Source organism: Ochlerotatus camptorhynchus, unplaced genomic scaffold (assembly GCF_037179485.1).
Source record: "Ochlerotatus camptorhynchus isolate MF236.1 unplaced genomic scaffold, CSIRO-AGI_Acam_v1.1 ptg000500l, whole genome shotgun sequence".
NCBI classification, from domain to species: Eukaryota; Metazoa; Arthropoda; class Insecta; order Diptera; family Culicidae; genus Ochlerotatus; species Ochlerotatus camptorhynchus.
In genome coordinates this window covers 127701-148691 of record NW_027040985.1, presented here as the reverse complement: position 1 = coordinate 148691, position 20991 = coordinate 127701, and the positions used below count along the sequence as shown (strand labels likewise).

The window sequence follows — 20991 nt, the reverse complement described above, 5'->3', positions numbered from 1 at the left end:
GCCAGCCTTGTAGTTTTCGAAGGGTCCGTAAGTTCCCTTCTACTTTGGTAGATCCACCTTGCCAGCTGCGCGCCTCTTCTTCTTGTTCCAGTCGCTTTCGAGAACCATTTTTACTGGGTCGATGTGCGGCATTTTCACGACGTGATCAACCCATCGTGGTGGCCACAGGTCATCCGAGGTCTGCTCGGGTTCCGAAGGGTTATCGCTGCTATCAAAAGGAAGATTCGGGTGAATCCAGTGCGTTCAATAAGGAAAATGGCAAAGGAACACGGGATCAGTGACTTTGAAGATCGTATAGGAAGATTGCGGGGCGAAGTCGAGGGCACGAAAAAAAAACTCACATGATTACCAACCGCATCCGGGAGCTACAAGTCGAACGATGCAAGAAAATCTTGAACTTCCTTAAGCGAAAAAATCCGATAATCCTGTTCACCGACGAGAGCATGTTTACCGTCGATCCCGTATCAAATTCCAGGACCGACCGGTATGTATATTAGTTCTCTTCCAGTAAAAGACGTGATCGACGAGCACAAGAACGTGTATCTGACCAAGCATCCTGCTAGCGTTATGGTGTTTGGATTGGTGGCTTCCGATGGCAAAAAATGGACCCGGTGTTCATTCCAGAAGGCGACAAGGTCAACACGGAGGTCTACATCGGTATTTGAAGTAAGTATGTTCTTCCGTGGATCAAATAACAGTACGGTCCGAAGCCAAATGTTGTATTTCAACAAGATGGGGCTCCGTGCCACACCTTGAACCGCACTCAGAAGTGGTTGCAGGAACATCTTCCGTTCTGGGCGAAGGATATGTGGCCCGATCTTAATCCGCTGGATTACTCAATATGGCGCGTCATGAAGGCCAAGGCCTGTTCTAAACGCCACCCGAGTACAGCAAGCCTCAGACAAACATTGACCTCTACCTGGAGAGAAATGGATCCAGACTACATTATTAGAACCTGCCGTGCGTTCCGGAAGCGTGTGGAGGCCGTAATTGCAACAAATGGAAACCTGATCGATGATTAACATAGTATAAGACTCTGAGAAACATTCCTCTTTGAATACATAAGAAAACCCGAAAATGAAATTTTTGAGAATTTTTTTAATTTTGACATTGCTTAATGGTGCAAACATTATCACCAATACGGTATGTTCCCCAAATCCTCGTGGAGTCCGGATAATTTGTTTTACAAGATCAACCAAGGCTCCGAGATATCTGATGCATCGAAATATGTTCATTTACATTCATAGTGTCTATAAGGATCATGCATGGCTTATTGTCATGTAAAGCAGATGTTCTATGTTCTCCAAATCATCCAGGAGTCCGGATAATTTGTTTTACAAGATCAACCTAGGCTCGGACAATGTCTACTGTATTTAAATATGTCCAAACAGGTTCGTAGTGTTTATGTGGATCACACATGTCCTACTGTCATGAATTTCAGATGTGCTAGGTTCTCCATAACGTCCTGGAGTCGAGATAATTTGTTCTACAAGATCAACCTAGGCTCGGACAATGTCTGCTGCATCAAAATACGTCCAAACAGGTTAATAGTGTCTATGTTGATCATGCATGACCTATTGTCATGTATATCAGATATTCTAGGTTCTCCAAGCTGTCCTGGAGTTCAGATAAATTGTTCTATAAGATCAACCTAGGCTCGGACAATGCACAGTGGCTTATTTCGAGCAAAAAAACAGACGCAATTCAGAAACGGGTTTTCAGCTTACGGAAGATAGTGAATCTTATGTAAAAAATTCCGGGGAATCTCATGGTGTCAACCCCTTTCCGAAAAAATGGCAGGAAACGTCCGATTTCTCCCTTTTTCCCCTATAAATGAGAAATATTTGAAAATATCGATCTATAACAATCTGCAACCTCGATAAAGACATTCAAAAACCATTGTACCTTACGTAAAAAAGTCTAAGGAGTCGAATGCCAGTAACCTCTTTGATGTCAAAAATCTTAAAGTGGCCCAATTCACCCGTTTTCCCCTATAAGTTGAAATTTTTGAAAATATTGATCTATAACAATCCGCAACTTCAATAAAGATATTCAAAAACCATGCTGCCTCACGCAAAAAAAGTCCAAGGAATCGAATAGCGTTATCCCCTTTCATGTCAAAGATCGAAAAGTGGCCTAATTCACCCGTTTTCCCCTAAAAATTGAAATTTTTCAAAATATCGTTCAATAACAATCCGCAACTTCGATGAAGGCGATCAAAAACCATGCTACCTTACGTAAAAAAGTCCAAGGAATTGAATGCTGGTAACCCCTTCAACGTCAAAGATCGAGAAGTGGCACAAATTGCCCGTTTTCCCCTATAAGTTGCATTTTTTTTAATTTCGATCAATTACAATCCAAAACTTCGATAAAGACATTCAAAAACCAAGCTGCTTTACGTAAAAAAGTCCAAGGAATCGAATGCCGTTATCCCCTTTCATGTCAAAGATCGAAAAGTGGCCTAATTCACCCGTTTTTCCCTAAATATTGAAATTTTTCAAAATATCGATCAATAACAATCCAAAACTTCGATAAAGGCAGTCAAAACTCATGCTACCTTACGTAAAAAAAAGTCCAAGGAATCGAATGCCGGTAATCCCTTCAACGTCAAAGATCAAGAAGTGACCCAAATCAACCGTTTTCCCCTATAAGATGAAATATTTTTAAATTTCGATCTATAACAATCCACAACTTCGATAAAGACATTCAAAACCATGCTACCTTATGTAAAAAAAAAGTCCAAGGAATCCAGTATCGGTGTCCCATCAGTATATCCAAATTGGAGAAGTAGCCTAATTCACCCGTTTTCCCCTTAAAAGTTGAAATTTATCAAAATATCGTTCTACAACGATCCGCAAATTCGATTAAGACATTCAAAAACCATGCACCTTTATGTAAAAAGTCCAAGAAATCGAATGCCGGTATCCCCTTTAATTTTCAAAATCGAGCAGTGGCTTGATTCGCCCCTTTTTCCGTTTAACTTGATTTTTTTTAAATAACGCTCCATACCAATCATCCACTTCGATAAAGACATTCAAAAGCCATGCTGCCTCATGCAAAAATCCAAGGAATTGAAAACCGGTATCCGGTGTGAGGAGGAATGTAAACAAACATCCTACTGTCGTCAAGGCGAATAAGACGCTTGCTCATGTAAATAGAAAAGAAGATGAATGATGTGTCAAAAACTCGGAAATGCGTTTTATGCTGCAAAGTTTCCTGAGTTGATTGCTCAAGTGTGGGTGTGTGTTTTTTTTTTGTTAAAATGAGGAACGAAAAAGTTGTGGACCTCTATCTCCGTTCAAAGCAAGATCGCGAGTGTTTAATTCAGGAGCTTATCGCAGAAGGTGTGAGCAATTGGAAAGAACTGTTGCCTGCTGTTACAACGTGGATTCGAAACTTCCGCTACCGCTGGAAATTGTCGCATGGGAAACGAAAATTTTATGAGAAATACCGGAGATGGCTCGATGAAACGTTCGTGCTAAGATATATTATTATTTAAAACACATTCTATTATTTTCATTGAATTGACAATTTGTTTTGCCAATTCTATGGTTGTTGACTATGTAGGTAGAGTTTTTCTAGTAGAATAGTTAAACCTGGTAAATGTTTGTTGCGTTAAGTGTGTCATTATCAAGGATGCCCTGCACGTTCTTACTTTTGAAATAGGTCGCCCCAATTTCGAAGAGAAAACGTGGTCCGAAAAATAAATGCTTCGAAGATCTCTCTGAAAGCTTGAAGAGCAAGCAAAGCAAAGCTTTAGCCGATACAGAGCCTTTGGAGAAATTGCTGCGGGCAGCTGAAAAACTATGTAGCATGCATAGCTTGTCTCCAAGTATGGCAAAAATGCTCCGAAAGCTGAGGATACGCGGAGAGGAATGGGCATGCAAAGCTTTGAAGAAGGCAAGGCAAAAGAAGCTTGTCAAACCAACAGCAGAGATGTCGCTTCGTCTCAAAACTCGATTGGGCCTGACACGGAGAAAGTACGCCAGTATCAGAAAGTATAGCAAGTCCATTTATGGTAGGAACTGCTTAGTTCCGTGGGAGGAGGCGATGCAGCATCGAGATGCCATCATTCCGGCGTATGATCCTCCGATTTGGGACAACGGAGTTTTAACCTGTAGGGTAGCTCTAAGAGACATGCGGTGAACAAAAACACTGACACGCATAAGTGTCCTCTATGCGTCAACGCAGCAGACGATCGGATTGGACCGTCTTTTTACCATTGTCGACTGAACTGTGTAGAATGGCTGATTCGGGTCTCTGGTCAGCTGCACATTCCTGGACATCCCGCACAAAAGGACACTAAAGTTAAGGAGAAGAGAAAGGAGATAACCAGACAGCTCGAGAGCCACTTTAAACTCTTAATAAATAGACCGAAAATCGGAGGAAGCGGCTCATCCAATAACGGAAACATGGCTCGAAGACTCCTCGCTGATCCAAAGAACTTCTCCGCCATTTTGGGAATCAGCCAGGAGTTGGTAGAAAAGCTCAGAATGATAAGTTCTTTGCTATTGTCATCCAAACATCTTAACGCCGAAAAAGTCAGACAATTGTATGCGCAGCTTGAACAGCAGATCTGGAAGCAGTTTCCATTCCTGAATAATAAAATACCGCCATCAATGCATAAATATTCACACCTACCGGAGTACATCGAAAAATTGGTAACTATAATTAAAAGATTCTTATGGCAGTAAGAAAAACTAATTTCATAACTGAACCATTTCAGCCATATCCTCTAAGTTTTGCGGATGAACAAGCCGGTGAGAGGTGCCATAAACGGTCCAAATATGGCAGAACGTATCTTTCTCGGAAAACGTCACCAGAGAACAACTTGGAAGACATGATGCGCCTCTCATTGACCTGGTCAGACCCGAAACACGCTGATCAAGATGTTCCAGCAGAACGCTCACGGAAAAGAATAAAAGACGAGCTGTTTGAGCGACAGATGACATTTTACTATTCCGATCGATGATAGAGATAAGGCCGATGAAGACGATAGCAATGTACAAAGTGATGATGAGGAGATGGGCGATGATGAATCAAATGAGAGTGAAGAGGAAAGCGATGAGGATGATACTACATGATAAAAAAGAATTAAAATTGATAAAAATTTTGCACAGGTGCAAAGTCAAAGTCAAAACGCTTCTTATTATTTCTAATGAAAATGTCTTGAGCGGGCAACATTTGATTTGATTTCTGATCTTTGACAGTATAAAGGATGCCGGAATTTGATCCCTTCAACTTATTGTTACATATGGTAGCATGGCTTTGGAATGTCTTTATCGAAGTTGTGGATTGTTATTGATCAATATTTTCAAAAATTTCAACTTATAGGGGAAAACGGGTGAATTAGACCACTTTTCGATCTTTGACATGAAAGGGGATAACGGTATTCAATTTCTTGGACTTTTTTACGTAAGGTAGCATGGTTTTTGAATATCTTTATCGAAGTTGTGGATTGTTATAGATCGATATTTAAAAAAAAAATCAACTTATAGGGGAAAACGGTTGAATTGGGTCATTTTTAGATTTTTGGCATCAAAGAGGATACCAGCATTCGATTCCTTAGACTTTTTTACGTAAGGTAGCATGGGTTTTGACTGCCTTTATCGAAGTTTTGGATTGTTATTGATCGATATTTTGAAAAATTTCAATATTTAGGGAAAAACGGGTGAATTAGGCCACTTTTCGATCATGAACATGAAAGGAGATAACGGCATTCGATTCCTTGGACTTTTTTACGTAAAGCAGCTTGGTTTTTGAATGTCTTTATATAAGTTTTGGATTGTTATTGATCGAAATTTAAAAAAAAAATCAACTTATAGGGGAAAACGGGCAATTTGTGCCACTTCTCGATCTTTGACGTTGAAGGGGTTACCAGCATTCAATTCCTTGGACTTTTTTACGTAAGGTAGCATGGTTTTTGATCGCCTTCATCGAAGTTGCGGATTGTTATTGAACGATATTTTGAAAAATTTCAATTTTTAGGGGAAAACGGGTGAATTAGGCCACTTTTCGATCTTTGACATGAAAGGGGATAACGCTATTCGATTCCTTGGACTTTTTTTGCGTGAGGCAGCATGGTTTTTGAATATCTTTATTGAAGTTGCGGATTGTTATAGATCAATATTTTCAAAAATTTCAACTTATAGGGGAAAACGGGTGAATTGGGCCACTTTAAGATTTTTGACATCAAAGAGGTTACTGGCATTCGACTCCTTAGACTTTTTTACGTAAGGTACAATGGTTTTTGAATGTCTTTATCGAGGTTGCAGATTGTTATAGATCGATATTTTCAAATATTTCTCATTTATAGGGGAAAAAGGGAGAAATCGGACGTTTCCTGCCATTTTTTCGGAAAGGGGTTGACACCATGAGATTCCCCGGAATTTTTTACATAAGATTCACTATCTTCCGTAAGCTGAAAACCCGTTTCTGAATTGCGTCTGTTTTTTTGCTCGAAATAAGCCACTGTGCAATGTCTGCTGTATTTAAATACATCCAAGCAGGTTCATAGTGTCTATGTGGATCATGCATGACTTGTTGTTATGTATATTAGCTGTTCTAAATTCTCCAAACTGTCCTGGAGTCCGGATAATTGGTTCAACAAGATCAACCTAGGCTCGGACAATGTCTGCTGTATTTAAATATGTATAAACAGGTTCTTAGTACTTTGACTATATGTTTTTAGTATTACTTCTACGTGAAGTCAACGATTTACATAGTTGAAGATGCTAATTTCAAATAACAGACTGTAGTGGTAATTTTTATACGATAGATGGAGTAGATGAAAGCATAGAGTTGATAGTTCCGTTAGAGTACGGCAGTGTGAAGATTGTATATAGATATTAGAATAGCGAACTAGGACAACTTTTTAAGGAAGGTACAAATCGGTTTTTTCATCTCTCTTTACCAAAAACCGAAACCGAATGAAAAAACCGATTTGTACCTTCCTTAAAAAGTTGTCCTAGTTCGCTATTCTAATATCTATATACAATCTTCACACTGCCGTACTCTAACGGAACTATCAACTCTATGCTTTCATCTACTCCATCTATCGTATAAAAATTACCACTACAGTCTGTTATTTGAAATTAGCATCTTCAACTAGGTTCTTAGTGTTTATATGGATCACACATGTCCTACTGTCATGAATTTCAGATGCTCTAGATTCTCCACACTGTCCTGGAGTCCGGATAATTTGTTCAACAAGATCAACCTTGGCTCAAACAATATCTGCTGCATCGAAATATGTCCAAACAGGTTCATAGTGTTTATGTGGATCACATATGTCCTACTGTTATGAATTTAAGATGTTCTAGGTCCTCCAAAACGTCCTGGAGTCCGGATAATTTGTTCTAAAAGATCAACCTAGACTCGAACAATGTCTGCTGCATCGAAATACGTCCAAACACATTCATAGTGCCGATGTGGATCAAATCTGCGCCTTGGTTTATCTTGTTTAACAAATTATTCGGACTCCACGGCAATTTGGAGAAAATACAACATCTGATATTCATGAACATTAATGACATTATGTAGCGATTAAGGGTTTTTCAAACTTCAAGAAAAACTGTTGACTGCAGTTTTATCATCGCCATCGTTTCGATGAAAAACGGTTCAACTTTATATTCCCTGAAGAAGGTCAAATCCAAAGACTGAAACGTTGGACGTAATAAAACATCGTAGGATTCAAATCTACCGTTAATCCAAAAATCCAATACTCGAAACAATGTATTCCATCGTTTTATGGCGATTGCAAACAAGCTTTACCCGTGCCCTAGTTAATTAAAAATTAATTAATTAATGACGTGAAAATTCACTCTTCCAGGAATTTCTTTAAAATGCCTTCAGAAATTCCTCCTAAAATGTTCCTTTTCAGCTTTCGCCATGCTCCATCATGTTTCATTCAATATTCATTGCATTCCCTCGGCACGGTCACACTCTAGCGTAACGTACGCCTGCTGCCAGAAAACGTAACAGTCAAAGTCACAATAAACACCAGCACTAATGGACATTAGTGCTAATGTAAAACGAAAACTTCGTCACCTTCGGCCCCACCTAGATGGAGGATACTCGTCAAAGTTTGACGGAACACACGTGTTCGGAGGAATTCTCACCATCCTCCTTCTCGTCCTTTTCCCGTTGTTGCAATGTTTATGTAAATGCAATGACCGTAAATCTCATTTGGGGTTGTCCATTCACGTGAATATTTTATTCATGCCAAGTGTGCACCGCCGCGCCGCGCCGTTTGGGTGCATAGCTGTAGCGTAGCTCGAACCAAGCGTGGCGTTCGTGAGTAGGAGTTTGACTGCACCTGACACAGCACAGAACGGTTACATTTGATTACATGGCTGTTTATGATTTATAGCGTGCAACTGGTTATGGTCGGACCATTGAATTTCTAATGTGAGCTTTTATAATTACAGTAATTGGAATCGTGTCTACATGAGTGAGTGCCATCGATTCATTAATTACGGCAGTACATGTCAAATTGTTCGGACTACACGGATAAGCAAAATTGCACATTTATTGCCAAAATTTGCCCGGTACATTCCCGAGAACCTTCCATCCGAACCCGTACTAGTTCTCCTCCTTGGACACCGTGAAGAATATCTGCAGATCAGCTTCACCCTCTGGTCCGGTGAACAGCACCGTCAGCCGCCAGTAGCCTTCCGGGATCATCTGCGGCATGGTTTCCGGTTTCAGCACAAAATGCTTGAACCAATAGCCCTCCGCCGGCAGTGGACAGGGCACGTCCGACTCGATCCGCGGTAGATTGGTGGTTTGCTCGAAAATCTCCTGATATTCCCGGTAGGTGTCGTTCAAAAATTGACAGAACTGTTGCTCGGGGATCTTCATCGGGTACTCGTTGAACTGGTTATTGCCGAGGCGGCTATGGGCACTTTTAATTTGAAACTTCCAATCGGATTCACGTTAGAATTATATGGAATATACGCCGGATTGGTCTTCTTACCGTGAAGCGATCGTCCATGTCCACGAAGACGTTCATGGTGCCGTTCAAGACGGCGCAGGTCCGGTTGAGCTTGGTGATGCGCAGATCCGACTTCATGATATCGAATCCGACGGTCTGTTCGACCCGTTGGAAGGTGATGTCGGAGATTCCGTCCGGCTGAGCGGAACGGAAGAGGGCCGACAGTGCGATGATTAGACCGAGCAGCAGCATTGCGTTCGGTGGAGGTCTTCCGGCTTTCGGTCGAACAGTGGTCACTCTCTTTTTATACTGTAGTTTGAGCTAATCAATATGAATCTCATGATCTGTCTGCGGCTTAAGTACCTGCGAACATGACAGTGATTCACATGGGTGGTATTGATTTGCATTAGCATCGCTTGGAGCAATACAGGAAGTTCGATGAATTACGGGTGGCTATTATGGGCTGTTGTTTTCCGGAACGAGATAGACTGGACGGTGAAGCGATTGTGGATTTAGTCGGCCAAGCAGTGGATACAGTCGGGTGTTTCCAATGCACGAATCCAGAACAGACTAGAACTTGGTAGGACTCTGATGTGGTAATAAATTCAGGATAAGTCTAGGCAATTGGCAAGACAAGGTCAAAGGTAAGCGCGAGAAAAGCCTGAAAACCTGAAGAGTCAATTGGGCTTCTCAAGGAAACATTGTGAAGCGCTTCTAGGGCACATCTGAGGATCTCCAAAAAAATGAAGATCTAGTGCAACTCGAAAGAGTTTCGAGCAAGTTCAGAGGATCATCCAGGGATGTCTCAGGGCAATTTCATAGATATTCCAGGGTTAGAATCATGTAACTTCGACATCGACGCAAGTTCTGTCTATCCCATACATTTTTCACGATAGCTGTGTCGTACGAGCTGACGAGTCGACGTCGCGTTGTTTACATTGAAAATAAATGCATACGATGACTAGATAGAACTTTGGAATGTTCTAGAAAGTTGTGAGTTCATCAATTATCTAACTAAAATATGACCACATAATATTCGGTGTCCACTGCTGCGTGCCGCTAATGACTTCGTTAAACGATCGATGCAGCTTAAGTTGCGTCGATAATGAAAACATTATTCATGCTTCCGGTTTTCTAAATTCAAAGATCGCGACTTCCGGTTTGTGGAAAACTGTTAAACACCTAACAATATTGATTTTTTGAGAACGGGAACGGATTGTAGAGGCTGGAAATCGATGTTTGCAGCCGTTTTGGGATCCAAGATGCTTTCAATGTTCTAAATCCCAAGATGGCGACTTCCGGTTTGTGGAAAACCGTCAAACAGCCAACAATATTGGTATTTCCGAAACGGGGACGATGTGTAGAAGCCGAAAATCGATGTTTGAAGCCATTTTGGGATCCGAAATCGTGACGTTCGATTTTTTTAAATTCCAATATGGCGACTTCCGGTTCGGGGAAAACTGTCAAACACCCAACAATATGACTATTTTTTGAACGATATGTAGAAGCCGAAAATCGATGTTTAAAGCCATTTTGGGATCCAAAATGGCGACTTTCAGTTTTCTAAATCCAAAGATTGCGACTTCCGGTTTGTGGCAAAACCGTCAAACATCCAACAATATGGGTATTTTCGAAACGGGGACGATGTGTCGAAGCCGAAAATCGATGTTTGAAGCCATTTTGGGATCCATCGATTTTTTAAATTCCAATATGGCGACTTCCAATTCGGGGAAAACTGTCAAACACCCAACCATATGGCTATTTTCGGAACGATTTGTAGAGGCCAAAAATCGATGTTTTGAAGCCATTTTGTGATCCAAGATGGCGACTTTCAGTTTTCTAAATCCCAGTATGGCGACTTCCGGTTTGTGGAAAACTGTCAGACATCCAACAATATGGATATTGTCTAAACGGGGACGATGTGAAGAAACCGAAAATTGATGCCATTTTGGAATCCAAGATGGCGACTTTCTATTTTTTAAATTCCAATATGGCGACTTCCGGTTCGGGGAAAACTGTCAAACACCCAACAATATGGGTATTTTAGAAACGGAAACCATGTGTAGAAGCCAACAATCGATGTTTGACGCTATTTTGGAATCCAAGATGGCGACTTTCGATTTTTTAAATTCCAATATGGTGACATCCGGTTCGGGGAAAACTGTCAAACACCCAACAATATGGCTATTTTCGAAACAATTTTGTGAGGCCAGAAATCGATATTTGCAGCCATTTTGGTATGCAAAATGGCGACTTTCAGTTTTCTAAATCCCAATATGGCGACTTCCGGTTTGTGGAAAACCGTCAAACATCCAACAATATGGGTATTGTCGAAGCGGGGACGATGTGTAGAAGCCGAAAATCGATGTTTGAAGCCATTTTGGGATCCAAGATCGCGACTTTCGATTTTTTAAATTCCAATATGGCGACTTCCGGTTCGGGGAAAACTGTCAAAAACCCAACAATATTGATTTTTTCGGAACGGGGATGAATTCTAGAGGCCAGAAATCGATGTTTCAAGCCATTTTGGGATTCAAGATGGCGACTTTCAGTTTTCTAAGTCCCAAGATTGTGACTTCCTGTTTGTGGAAAACCATCAAACACCCAACAATATGGGTATTTTCAAAACGGGGACGATGTGTAGAAGCCGAAAATCGATGTTTGAAGCCATTTTGGGATCCAGTTTGGGGATAACTGTCAAACACCCAACAATATGACTATTTTTTGAACGATATTTAGAGGCCAAAATCGATGTTTGAAGCCATTTTGGGATACAAAATCGCGACTTTCGATTTTTTAAATTCCAATATGGCGACTTCCGGTTCGAGGAAAACTGTAAAACAACTTTCAGCCCTGGGCTGGTTCGTCTAGGGGCCTCATAGCCTAGTCAGTACGGTATTACCAAGCTGGAGGCGGCGGTTTCGATTCCCGGTCCGGTCGAGGGAATCTTTCGGGTTGGAAATTTTCTCGACTTCGCTGGGCATAAAGTATCATTGTGCCACACAGTTTACAAATTCATGCATTGGTATTGGCATTGAAAGCTCTCAATTAATAACTGTGGAAGTGCATTTGGAACACTAAGTTGAAAGCACGCAATAAGCTAATATGCACTAAGCAATAAGCTTGAAATGCGAATAAGAAGAAGCATGGTTCGTCTCCGGCCAAAAAATCCGTGAACAACGAGTGCATGCCTGAAATCAATGTTTAACGTCATTATGGAATCCAAGATGGCGATTTCCGGTTTGTGTAAAACTCAAGTATTTTACTATATGGGAAGTTTTGGAACGGGGACGACGAAAAAGGCTGGAAATCGATGTATGACGCCATTTTAAAATCCAACATGGTGACTTCCGCTTTGTGAAAAACTGTCAAATACTCAACAATATGGGTATTTTTGCAACGGAAACAACGACTAGAGGCTGCAAAGCGATGTTTGACAACATTCTGGAATCCAAAGAAGCGACTACCGGTTTGTGAAAAACTGTCAAATATCCAACAATATGGGTATTTTTTGAACTAGGACGACGAGGTAAGGCTAGAAATCGATGTTTGACGCCATTTTGGAATTCAAGATGGCGGCTTTCGGTTCGTGAAAAACTGTCAACCGTCCAACAATGTGGGTATTTTTGACATGGGGACGACGTGAACAGGCCGGAAATCGATGTTTGATGTCATTATGGAATCCAAGATGGTGACTTCCGGTTTGTGTAAAACTCAAGTATTCTCCTATATGGGTATTTTCAAAATGGGGAAGACGTGAACAAGCCGGGAATCGATGTATGACGCCATTTTAAAATCCAACATGATGACTTCCGGTTTGTGAAAAGCTGTCAAATACTCAACAATGTGAGTATTTTTGGTACGAGAACGACGAGAGAAATCGATGTTGGACGTCATGCTCGAATCCATGATAGCGACTTCCGGTTATTAAAATAATTGTTGAATATCCATCAATATGGGTATTTTTACAACAGGAACGATAATCTATGTTAGATGATTTTTTATTAATCCAAAATGGTTACTTCCGGTTTTCTGAAGTCTGATATAGCAACGGCCACTTTTTTTCTTGAACTGACAATATGAATATTTCTTTAAACCCAACCATATGGGTATTTTTGGAACAGGGCCGACGAGCAGAAGCCGGAAAGCGATGTTTGCCAACATTCTGGAATCCAAAATGGCGACTTCCGGTTTGTGAAAAACTGTCAAATACCCAACAATATGGGTATTTTTGTAACTAGGACGACGAACTAAGGCTGGAAATCGATGTTTGACGCCCTTTATAAACCCAAGATGGCGACTTCCGGTTGTGAAAAACTGTCCCAACAAAACGGTAGTTTAGGAACGGGGACAAATGGCATTACATTTTCGAACAATCAACCAATGTTGATGAAGCCGGATGCATTTGACAGGAAATTTATAGCAGTTTAAATAAATCATTTGAAAATTTGAGGTCGCCAGTGGCCGCCGGAGATGTTCCGGATTTTTGGAGGGTGATTTTTTTCAAAGTTTCTGGTATGAACATTTATTTTAATTCTTATTTAATTTCTGATACTAGAAGCGATTCTGAATTCAACGCTGACCATAGATCCAAGATCTGATGAGAAACAACCGAGAGGTAATGTTTAGAATCACGTCAATATGTGTATCAATCCCCATGATTTTTCCGCGCAATGTCTCCAGAATCGTTTTCAGCGTCACAAGTAGCGATGGCCAACCTGGAGCAGGTTCTGGGTTCCTCGAGGGAAGTGGCCAATGTGGGACATGACCGGAACTATATCAATATGGGTATCAAACTTTAAGATTTTGCAAGCCAATGTCAATGGTAGCTTTTTCAGGTCCACAGCTTGCCCCGGTTTCCTTGGAGCAGGTTCTGGATCCCCCGGGGGAAGTGAATAATTTCGCACATGACCGGAATCATGTCAATAGATTTTGCAAGCCAAACCAATGGCAGTTTTATCAGGCAAATAACTTGCCATGGCTACTCTGTAGCAGGTTCTGGATGCCCCAAGGGATGTGGCCAATTTGGGGCATTACCGGAACCATATCAATATGGATGTCAAACTTCATGATTCTGCAAGCCAATGAAAATTGTAGTTTTTCCATGTCCACAGCTAGCTATGGTTACCCTTGGTCAGGTTCTGGATGTCCCGGGGGTAGTGGCCAATTTCGAACATGACCGGAACCATGTTAATATGAATGTCAAACTACAATATTTTTCAAGCCTACATAAATGGCAGCTTTATCAGGCAAACAACTTGCCATGGCTACTCTGTAGCAGGTTCTGGATGCCCCCGGTGGAAGTGGCCAATTTGAGCTATCAATTTTTTACATACCTCCCCAAAATCCGGACCATCTCAAAATTTCCATATGAACTGTTATAAACTCCCCATCAAATGCATCCGGTTACATCGAATTTGGTTAATTTTTCGAAAATTTAATGCCATTTGAATTTTGACATGATTTTGCCTGTCCCGATCATTTTGTCTATCCCATGTATAAATATATTATTCAAGAAGTAAGCTAGCAGTCAAACAGAATTATCAGCCACGAACAGAAGGAAATGCGATTGCATATTTTGTTCCAGGTGCCAAGAATTTGAGAAAGCAGCGAGAACTTCACCCAAGTAACATTTCAAGTTTTATCGAGGTTTTATAGCATTCTACAAGTCTAAATAATGGTCTACAGAACCTTCATAAAACCAAATTTGTTACTTGGGCAATGCAGAACACAAATCTCCAAAGGAAATTAAGAGAATTTCTTGGAAATCCTCTAAACTTCTGGAAAGTTTTCGGAATTTCTAGGAAGTTCTTGAAATTTCTTGGAAGTTCTGAAAAGTTACGAAAGCTCTCGAACGAGGATTTTCAGAGGTTCATAAAACTTTTCAGCCATTGCGGAATCTATTCAGAAATTCTGTGAATTCCGCAGCAGTTCCGAGGACTCCTCACCAATTCCGTGAACTTTCGAGACGATCCGAAAACTTACCAGTAATTTTTAAAAACTGCTACTGTGTTACCAGACTTATCACGAATATACGTTGTGCCCGCGGACCTCGAATAGAACGTACATTTCGCGTAATGAGTTGAATTTGCAATGTAAAATTAGACCAATACATGGTTCCCAGGATACAGCATATAATCATTATCAGTCAGGTAAAACAGTAGATATTTCTAGAAAATTAAAAATTTAAATTTTCAATCTTTCCACAAGATCTGAGAACTTTCCAGGAATTCTGTTATAAAATTCTCCAGAAATTTAGGGAAATTACATAAAATCCAAGAACTTCCCAAAAATTCCGAGATTTTCCGAGAACTTCCCAAACATGGTCAGAACATACCAGAAATGTCTAAAGTTTTCAAAAGTTTTCGAAATACTCGAAATTTGGGAGAAAATCCAGGGATTTCTGGGAAGTTCTAGGATCGAGATTCTTAGAAACATCATTCAAATTCTTCTAACTTCTGAGAAGATCTCGCATTTTATGAGAAGTAGTGGGAAGTTATCGGAACTTCTTGGAAATTCGGAGAAGATCTAAGCAAATTTGTAAAGTTCTTGGAATATTTGGGAAATTCTTGGAAATTCTGGGAATATTTAAGAAAACGAGAAAAGTTCTCGAAATACTTGGGAAGGTCTCGGAATTTACTAGTATCCAAAATTCTTGAATATTCCGGAAACTTCTGGGAAGTCGTCCCACGTTCTGGGAAGATTTCCAAATTTCTGTAACGTTCTTTGAATTATTGTAAAGTTCTTTGAGCTTCTGAGAAGTTCTTGCCCTCTAGAAAAATTGCATATCTTCTGCGAAGGTCTCAGAATTTCTGGAAATTTCTCTGAAATTCTGAGATGTTTTTGGAATTTTTGTTAAATTCGCCGGTCTTCTGGGAAGTTCTCGGAATTTTTCAAGGATTTTCGGAACATTTACGGAAGGAGCTTCTAGGAAGCTCACAGAAATTGTGGGTAGTTTTCGGATGTTCTTCGAAGTACACGTATCTTGTAAGAATCTGTCGGGAATTCTGGGAAATCTCGGATTTTTTTGGAAGTCACCAGCATTTCTAGTATGTTCTCGGATCTTCTGAGAAATTGGCAAAACATCTAAAAGGTTATCGGTTTTTTTCTGGAAAGCTCTCGGAACTGATGGGAAGTTTTCGAAAGGTTGGGGAAGTTTACGCATCTGTTGGAAATTCTGAGAAGTTGTCGGAAATTCTGGGAAGTCCTCGGATTTTTTTGGAAGTTCTCAGAATTCCTAGTAAGTTCTCGGATGTTCTGGGAAATTTGATAATTTTCTAAAATGTTCTCAGACTTTTTGGCAAGCTTTTGGAAATTCTGAACGGAATGAGAAGTTTTCAAAAAAATTTGGGAAGTGCTCGAATCTTGTAAGAATCTATCGGAAATTCTGGGCAGTTCTCGGATTTTTATGGAAGTTCTTAGAATTCCAAGTAAGTTCTCGTATCTTCTGGGAAATTGGATAATCTTCTAAGTCTCGAAGATTTTGGAAAGTTTTTGGCATTTAATACTTTATCGGACTTTAAGGAAGTTTTAGGAAATTCTGGAAAGCTCTCGGAACTGATGGAAAGTTTTCGAAATATTTGGGAAGTGAACGCATCTTGTAAGAATTTATCGGAAATTCTGAGAAGTTGTCGGAAATTCTGCGCAATTCTCGGATTTTTTTTAACATCACCAGGATTTCTAGAAAGTTCTCGTATCTTCTGGAAAACTTCCAAATCCTCTAAGAGGTTCTCGGACTTTATGGCAAGCTTTTGGAAATTCTGGAAAGCTCTCAGAACAGATGAGAAGTTTTCAAAAAAATTGGGAACTGCTCGAATCTTGTAAGAATCTATCGGAAATTCTGAGAAGTTGTCGGAAATTCTGGGCAGTTCTCGGATTTTTATGGAAGTTCTCAGAATTCCTAAGTAAGTTCTCGGATGTTCTGGGAATTTGGAAAATCTTGTAAGTCTCGAACTTTCTTGAAAGTTTTTGGCATTTATGGACTTTTTGGCAAGCTTCAGGAAATTCTGGAAAGCTCTCGGAACTGATGGAAAGTTGTCGAAATATTTGGGAAGTGCACGCATCTTGTAAGTATCTTTTGGAAATTCTGAGAAGTTGTCGGTAATTCTGCACAATCCTCGAATTTTTTAAAGTCATCGAATCTTCTGGAAAACTGGTAAATCATGTAAGAGGTTTTCTGACTTTCTTGCAAGCGTCTGGAAATTCTGGAAAGCTCTCCGAACAGATGGGAAGTTTTCAAAATAATTGGGAAGTGCTCGAATCTTGTAAGAATCTATCGGAAATTCTGAGAGGTTATCGGAAATTCTGGGCAGTTCTCGGATTTTTTTGGAAGTTCTCAGAATTCCTAGTAAGTTCTCGGATGTTCTGGGAAATTGGATAATCTTCTATGTCTAGAAGATTTTGGAAAGTTTTTGGCATTTCTGGAATTTTTGGCAAGCTTTTGGAAATTGTAGAAAGCTCTCGGAACGGAAGGGAAGTTTTAAAAAATTTCGGAAAGTGCTCGCCTCTTGTAAGAATCTGTCGGAAATTCTGATAAGTTGTCGGAAATTTGGGGCAATTCTTGGATTTTTTTAATATCACCAGGATTTCTAGAAAGTTCTCGTATCTTCTGGAAAATTGGATAGTCTTCTAAGTCTCGAAGATTTTGGAAAGTTTTTGGCATTTAATACTTTATCGGACTTTAAGGAAGTTTTAGGAAATTCTGGAAAGCTCTCGGAACTGATGGAAAGTTTTCGAAATATTTGGGAAGTGCACGCATCTTGTAAGAATTTATCGGAAATTCTGAGAAGTTGTCGGAAATTCTGCGCAATTCTGGAATTTTTTTTAACATCACCAGGATTTCTAGAAAGTTCTCGTATCTTCTGGAAAATTGGAAAATCTTCTAAAAGGTTCTCAGACTTTTTGGCAAGCTTTTGGAAAATCTGGAAAGCTCTCAGAACGGATGGGATGTTTTCGAAAAAATTGGGAAGTGTTCGAATCTTGTAAGAATCTATCAGAAATTCTGAGAAGTTGTCGGAAATTCTGAGCAGTTCTCGGATTTTTATGGAAGTTCTCAGAATTCCTAGTAAGTTCTCGGATGTTCTGGGAAATTGGAAAATCTTCTGATTTTCGAACATTCTGGAAAGTTTTTGGAATTTCTGGACTTTTTGGCAAGCTTTTGTAAATTCTGGAAAGCTCTCGGAACGGAAGGGAAGTTTTCGAAATTTTTGGGAAGTGCACGCATCTTGTAAGAATCTGTCGGAAATTCTGAGAAGTTGTCCGAAATTCTGGGCAGTTCTCGAATTTTTTGGAAGTTCTCAGAATTTATAGTAGGATCTCGGATCTTCTGGGAAATTTGAAAATCATGTAAGAGGTCCTCGGACTTTCTTGCAAGCGTTCGTAAATTCTGGAAAGCTCTCGGAACTGATGGGAAGTTTTCGCATCTTGTTGGAAATTCTGATAAGTTGTCGGAAATTCTGGGCAATTCCCAGATTTTTTTTAACATCACCAGGATTTCTAGAAAATTTTCGTATCTTTTGGGAAATTTTCCAAGCTTCTAAGAGGTTCTCGGACATTTTGGCAAGCTATTTGGAAATTCTGGAAAGCTCTCGGAAGGGATGGGAAGTTTAAAAAAAATTGGAAAGTGCTCGTCTCTTGTAAGAATCTGTCGGAAATTCTGGGCAGTTCTCGGATTTTTATGGAAGTTCTCAGAATTTATAGTAAGATCTTGGATCTTCTGGAAAATTGGCAAATTATGTAAGAGGTTTTCGGACTTACTTGCAAGCGTTCGGAAATTCTGGGGAGCTCCCGGAACTGATTTTTACGAAATTTTTGGGAAGTGCTCGCAACTTGTAAGAATCGGTCGGAAATTCTGGGAAGTTGTCGGAAATTCTGTGCAGTTCTCGGTTTTTTTTATAGTTCTCAGAATTCCTAGTAAGTTCTCGGATGTTCTGGGAAATTGGTCTTCTAAGTCTCGAACTTTCTGGAAAGTTTTTGGCAGTTCTGGATTTTTTGGCAAGCTTTAGGAAATTCTGGAAAGCTCTTGGAACTTATGGGATGTTTTCGACATATTTTGGGAAGTGCACGCATCTTGTAAGAATCTATCGGAAATTCTGAGAAGCTGTCGGAAATCCTGCGCAATTCTCGGAATTTTTTTAAGGTCATCAGAATTTCTAATAAGTTATCCGATCTTCTGGGAAATTGGCAAATCATGTAAGAGGTTCTCGGACTTTCTTGCAAGATTTAGGAAATTCTGGAAAACTCTCGGAACTGATGGGAAGTTTTCAAAATTGTTTGGGAAGTGCTCGCATCTGGTAAGAATCTGTTGGAAATTCGGAAAAGCTGTCGGAAATGCTGGGAAGTTCTCGGAATGTTTTGGAAGTTCTCAGAATTTCTAGTATGTTCTCGAATCTTCTGGGAAATTGGCAAGTCTTTTAAGAAGTTCTCGGAATTTTTGACCAACTTTCGGAAATTCAGGAAAGCCTCGGAGCTGATAGGGAATTTTAGAATTTGGGAGAAGTTGTCGGAAATTCTGAGCAGATCTTGGAAATTTTGGAAGTCACCAGAATTTGTAGTAAGAAGTTCTCTGACGTTCTGGAAAGCTTTCGGAACTGATGGGAAATTCTCGGAAAGTTTTTGAATCAACTCCAAAGTTCATTGAACTTCTGGAAAGCTCTCAAAATTTGAGGGAAGTTTGCGGATTTTTTTTTTGTGAAAGAACGGATTTTTGTGAGAAGTCCTCAGATCTTCTGAGAAATTCCCGGAACTTTTGGGAAGCTCTCGAAAATTCTGGAAAGTTCTCAGAATTTCTGGGAAGTACTTGGATCTTCTAGGAAGTTTTTAGAACTTTTGAGAATTCTTGAGATCTTCTGGAAAATTATTGGATTTTCCGGAAAGTTCTAGGAATTTCTGGGAAGTTCTCAGATCTGCTAGGTAGTTCGAAGGTCTTCTGAGAAACTCTCGGAATTTCGGGGACGTTCCGAGATCTAGAAGTACTTGGAATATGTGAGAAGTACACAAAACTTCTGAGAAGTTGTTTGATCTTCTGTGAAGTTCTCGAAATTTATGGGAAATCCCCGGATCTTCTGTGAAATTGACAAATCTTTTAAGAAGTTTTCTGACATTCTGGAAAGCTCTCGGAATTGATGGAAAGTTTTCGGAAGGTTTTTAAATCAACTGGAAAGTCTATTGAACTTCTGGAAAGCTCTCGGAATTTGTGGGAAGTTTTCGGATTTTTTTTATTTTTTTGTGAATGCACGGATTTTTGTGAGAAGTCCTCAGATCTTCTGAGAAATTCTCGGAACTTTTGGGAAGCTCTCGAAAATTCTGAAAAGCTCTCAGAATTTCTGGAAAGTACTCGGATCTTCTAGGAAGTTTTTAGAACTTCTGGAAAATTATAGGATTTTCTGGAAAGTTCTACGAGTTTCTGGGAAGTTCTCAGATCTGCTAGGTAGTTCAAAGGTCTTCTGGAAAATTCTCGGAATTTCTGGGACATTTCGAGATCTAGTATTACTTGGAATATGTGAGAAGTACACAGAACTTCTGGGAAGTTGTTCGATCTTCTGTGAAGTTCTCGAAATTTATGGGAAGTCCCCGCAAAATCTGTGAAATTGACAAATCTTCTAAGAAGTTCTCTGACGTTCTGGAAAGCTCTCGGAACTGATGGGAAGTTCTCGGAAAGGAAAACTCTCGGAATTTGTGGGATGTTCCCGGATTTTTTTTTTTTTGTAAATGCACGGATATTTGTGAAAGTCCTCAAATTTGCTGAGAAATTCTCGGAACTTTTGCGAAGCTCTCAAAAATTCTGGAAAGCTCTTAGAATTTCTGGGAAGTACTCGGATCTTCTAGGAAGTTTTTGGAACTTTTAAGATTTCCTGAGATCTTCTGGAAAATTATAGGATTTTCTTGAAAGATTTTGGGAAATTCTCAGATCTGAAGGTAGTTCAAATGTCTTCTGAGAAACTCTCGGAATTTCTGGGACATTTCGAGATCTAGAAGATCTAGATCTAGTAGTACTTGGAATATGTGAGAAGTACACAAAACTTATGAGAAGTTGTTTGATCTTCTGTGAAGTTCTC

General features: G+C 39.9%; 2 protein-coding genes across 8 annotated transcripts in view; both read right to left on the bottom strand.

Annotated features, from left to right (window-relative positions):
• The window catches only part of LOC135712667 (uncharacterized), a 269423-nt gene that overhangs the window by 155326 nt on the left and 93106 nt on the right, over window positions 1–20991 (bottom strand). The gene's annotated exons all lie outside the window — the stretch shown is intronic.
• LOC135712671 (uncharacterized) lies at window positions 8369–9188 on the bottom strand. The gene is made up of 2 exons (XM_065235615.1): window positions 8978–9188; window positions 8369–8919 (listed from the first exon to the last, which is right to left on the bottom strand). Exons 1-2 carry the CDS (start codon window positions 9185–9187, stop codon window positions 8584–8586), a joined length of 546 nt encoding a protein of 181 aa, XP_065091687.1. The 5' UTR covers window position 9188; the 3' UTR covers window positions 8369–8583.

What these genes read in the sequence shown, in the direction of transcription:
- LOC135712671 (XM_065235615.1), bottom strand. Translation starts at nt 9,187, where the DNA reads ATGCTGCTGCTCGGTCTAATCATCGCACTGTCGGCCCTCTTCCGTTCC. An exon ending in ACATGGACGATCGCTTCACG is followed by an intron (nt 8,920 to 8,977) that starts GTAAGAAGACCA and finishes TCCGATTGGAAG; the next exon opens with TTTCAAATTAAAAGTGCCCA.